We start from the raw sequence: 4,623 nt of genomic DNA, 5'->3' as shown, positions 1-4,623 counted from the left end.
CCATACTATCCCAGAGGAAAAAAAAAACACCTTACATGGGTAATTCCATGGAAGTTCAACATACTGTAGTTCTGCACTTGACCTCTCCGATTTTGACCAAATTTTTTTCCTGTGATTAGTGACTACAAGATTTCCTTTAAAGAAAAAAGGCTTCTTCAGTTAGCGGTTATGTGGAGATCTTCTGAGGGGTGGTTTGGGGGCAGTTGTCTCGCTGGGCATGGGTCCTGCGGTCAAAGAAATATTTCATACATTTTTCTTTTCAGAGTATTATTGTCAGTCTTTGCACAGTCCAAGTGCACTTGCTCTTTGTCAGTCCAATGGAGCACGACATTGCGGCTAGAGGGCACAAGTGACGTGATGTGTGTAGTTCCGTATGCACTGGCGAGTGGGAAGCAGCCTGCAGGGAAGGGAGGGGGAGGGGACAGGAGTCTGGGAGTACCTGAGATAGAGAATATGGGCTCCAGCGCTCCCAGACACGCCCGGCACTGCGGCGTCTCAGAGGGGCGCACTGCGCTATAAACAGTCATTTCTCGTGAAGGAAGCGAGACCAAAATGTCAAACTTTCAGGAAAGGTAGTTCAAAGTGTGGCCTTTAACTTATCCAAAACTCAAAAAAAATCGAAGGGTACGTGGTTTTTCAAAAATTTTATAAAAAATTTTCAAATTGAAAAAAAAAGTGTTGAAAACTATTTTTTTTTTCATTAAACTTTAAATAAATACCTTTCCAATACCTTTCCAACAAGCTCAATCTGCCGTCTGTGCAATGATTTTTGACAACGCTATGATTTTTTCAAAATTGATCTACGTCAAAAGTGGCCATTTTGACTTTGAGCCACTGATTTAGTAATTTTTCACAAAAATTAGGTTTTGGGGGGGTTTTAGGGGTCACTGATCAATGGTAAAAAAAAATGGTAAAAACCGGAGAACTCAAGTGCAGAACTATGTCGAAGGGCCATGGAATTACCCACATATACTGTAAGTAGATAAATAGTTCTACTTACATAACATATGTGTTGTACTGTCCATGTTTTGATTTTAGTGAATCCTATATTCTATACATTAAAACCTAACTGTCCCTGGGACAGGAGGGCTAGGCCAGGGAGCGGGGTGGTGCACAGGCGGACAGGTGCGCGGACGCGAGCGGTGGGTGGGTGTGCGTGAGCACGAGTGGCCGCACGTGCATGCGCACTGACTTGCGGTGGTAGCAGCTGTCACAAGCTCCCTAGTGGCGGGATGCAAAATGCCTTCCAATCAGTTTCAGCACACAGACCATGCAATCTGTGGTCGCAATCGGTGCAGAGAAACCGCTGGGGTTATGGCAGCAGGCCGAGTAGAAGAGATCCTGTGAGTTACGGTAATACAAATTACACACTATTTCAGGGTATAACTGCCACCACCTCTGTTACCATGGGACAGAGGAACCCACTGACTGACTCTAGACCTGTAAATAGAAAATGGTTAAACACACTCTATTTTATCTAGCTATCAACAATAGTAGCGACTCTTCAGAAGCCAGGGTTCAGTTTTGTGTTGCTGAATAATAGGTGTAGCGGAACAAATAAATGATGTTAGCGTTGTTTATTAAAAAAGCAATATAAATCATTAATATATACAGAAAATCATTAAAATCAACAATTATAGAGACATTAGTAGCATAGTAAAAAAATGAAAAGAGAGAAAATACTTCAGTTCGTGGAAATATGTCCTTTCTTGGAAAACTCGTAAAGTCCCTTTGTTTCAGTTCAGGAGCAAAGTTCAGACGAGATGGCCGCTAACCACATGGTCCTCTGGTTAGCAGCAGCAGGCTCTCGTGAAGATGGGATTTGGAGGACTGAGGTCCGCCTGCCGGCAATGTGCTTTTGATGAAGCTGGCTTGCGGTGTGGCAACGCCTGCCCCCTCTGAATTACCCACCAATGACAGCCCACCTCCTCCTAGGGGAATTTTGAGCTTAAATGGTAAAACACTGTCACTCATAAACGATAAATGACATATTTAGGTGGATAACAGATTAATATTCCTCAGGTTATGACAATTCCTATAGAATCAGACTTGATTAGGGTAGAGGGTCCAGTTCCGGAGAAGTTTAATAACTTGGTTGTAGCGTACCCTTTGCCCCTTAAAACTGTTATCAAAAGATTCAGCAAGACACTACAAACCCAATGATACAGCTCTCATAACTATCCTAGATACTATATTCCCTAAATAGGCAAAAAATCATATACAGCATTCATTTTCCCTCTGCTTCTGAAGGAGTCAGGCAGTCTGGTCTCATGCTGAGTTTATCCTGTCTCTTCAAAAGGCAGTAACACTTGACATTTGCTTACTGCTGGAGAGCTTTCACACCTCAGTGTCACTGGCAGGAAAGGGACTTTTTTGATCCAGTTAATTAACCACACAGGCCTTATCAGAGAGCATACTTGGCTCTCATGAAAAGAACTATGCTAATACCTATGAAGATAACAGAGACCCCCAAGGCTGGACTGCCTGGTATCCACAGACATACGATTCTGATCTGGCACGTCAACGGCAATCGGTGCAGTGAACCGATTGCGATTGCGTTTTCTGGTCTCAAGGCCTTTTCCGTGACAGCGGTGATGAGAGAGAGAGACCTAGAGTCCATTTTTAAACGGGCTTAGGTCTGCTAGTGATAATTAAAGAGAAAACTGATTTGGGCAATACTGATGTCATTTCCGTCCTTTCTCTTTTTTTTTCTCCTAGAAACTGTACTGTCATAGTGTGAAGTGTAAGTTGCCAGGACATCTGTGCCTACAGGCTCCTGTGATGTAAATCTTGGCCTGCTGGTAAATGTGACACATGCGACACAGTGTTTAGCTACCTCTACACATTACATGAAACGATGAAAAGCTCAACTGGAGAATAACAACAAAGGTGTGGCACCATTTTAGGAGGACTTCTCTTATTTTTACTTATTTACATTTAGTGACTTAAAAATAATCACTCTCATTTTTTCAGGATGAGTTGCAAGGCTGGACATTAAAAATCACTCCGCGCTAGCACCCCTTGCTACCAGGACCCCAATAGTTCCTGAATTCTCTTCCTGTGACCAGACGGTTCCATCCTGTTTGCAAAATGACTAATATGGCATTCTAAAGACCCTGTTAGATAACGCTGAGAATGCAGGCAGATAAATGCCATCATGGGCGCTCTAAGAGGTATAATACGGAAACAATGGGGTCAAGTTTCCAGCAACCGTACAAAAACAGAATAGAAAAGTTGTGCCTTGGATTCAATATGTTAAGTAAGTAGTCCTGCTTCACCATACATACTTTAAGAGTTGACAAAGCAATCTATAAAAAACTGGAGCATCTATCCCTAAACAGGTGAGGGGGCCTTTGACACATTTATCCTCAACCTACCAAGATCTTGGCAAATACGTCCTTCACAGACACTTGTTTTTTTTTTGGGAAATACGGAGAGAGACTCAATGAACACCAAAAATCAGACTCAAGTGACAATGTTTGTGTTTTCTGGCTTAACTGATGATGAGACACTCATTCCATTCCTCTTCACTTTCTTCTTCATGATTTACCTGGTGACTATAGTAGGGAACATTGGGATGATGACCATGGTCAATTTTGCATCTGCTCTCCAGACTCCGATGTATCATTTTTTGAGTTGCCTCTCTTTGGTGGATCTTTTGTATTCCACTGTCACCACTCCAAAAATGATGTCTGACCTAGTTTCTCTGAGGAAGTCCATATCATACAGTGGTTGTGCAGCCCAATTTTTCTTCTTTGCTGCTTTGGCTGGTACTGAGGCTCTTCTTCTCTCAAGCATGTCCTATGACCGGTATGCCGCTATTTGTTACCCTCTCCACTACATCTCCATAATGACCACCAAAAAATGTTGGTCTCTGGTTGCCTTCTCGTTTAGTTGTGGCTTCTTACAGGCTTCGTTGCAGACCAGCTGTGTGTTCAGTCTCGAATTCTGTGGACCGAATGTTATAGACCAATTCTACTGTGACATCCCACCACTGATGAAACTGTCCTGCTCAAAAACCCTTTCTTGTGATTTTGTGAACATTTTGGTAATAGCCTGTTTTGGCTTATATTCCTTGATGACTATCTTGGTCACCTATATGCTCATCCTTTCCTCCATTCTTCGCATCAAATCTTCTAAGGGCAGACAGAAGGCGTTCATTACATGCTCCTCTCATATCATGTGCTCCTCCGTCTTTTTTCTGTCCATTTTTTTCACTTATTTCCGGTCTTCTTCTGGCGGCATGACGCATCGAGACAAGGTGGCTTCCGTCTTCTATTCAATAGTGACACCAATGCTAAATCCTCTTATCTACAGCCTGAGGAACCAAGAGGTCAAGAAGATAATTTTAAAAGTGATGAAAAAATGTAACTAATGTGCTTCTAATATCTAAAAACACTGTAAACAAGACCCAAGAGGTGTGTTTAACTAGACGCCGACCGTGTCAAGCTGACGGGCGTGGCCACGGCAGCTGGCCCCAGGTCCGCCTAACGCCGATCGGCATAAAGTCCTTGGGGCGTGTTTTGCAGGAGATCGCATGTGCCGATGCGCGCGCATCTCCACTTTGATGACAGAGCTCCGCTCCGCCATCAGTCTTCCAGCGGCGATCGCTGATAGGAGACT

General features: G+C 43.2%; 1 protein-coding gene across 1 annotated transcript; it reads left to right on the top strand.

Moving 5' to 3' along the window:
• The first annotated feature begins 3,445 nt into the window (after nucleotides 1–3,445).
• Nucleotides 3,446–4,375, top strand: LOC137561839 (olfactory receptor 5B21-like). Its single transcript, XM_068273194.1, has one exon. The coding sequence runs from the start codon at nucleotides 3,446–3,448 to the stop codon at nucleotides 4,373–4,375; it is 930 nt and encodes a 309-aa protein (XP_068129295.1).
• Nucleotides 4,376–4,623: the final 248 nt, after the last annotated feature.

This window comes from Hyperolius riggenbachi, chromosome 3, assembly GCF_040937935.1.
Source record: "Hyperolius riggenbachi isolate aHypRig1 chromosome 3, aHypRig1.pri, whole genome shotgun sequence".
In the NCBI taxonomy this organism is placed as follows: Eukaryota; Metazoa; Chordata; class Amphibia; order Anura; family Hyperoliidae; genus Hyperolius; species Hyperolius riggenbachi.
This window is presented reverse-complemented; position numbering and strand designations above follow the sequence as displayed.

Excerpts from the sequence above, each read along its gene's own strand:
- LOC137561839 (XM_068273194.1), top strand. The coding sequence starts at position 3,446 with ATGAACACCAAAAATCAGACTCAAGTGACAATGTTTGTGTTTTCTGGC.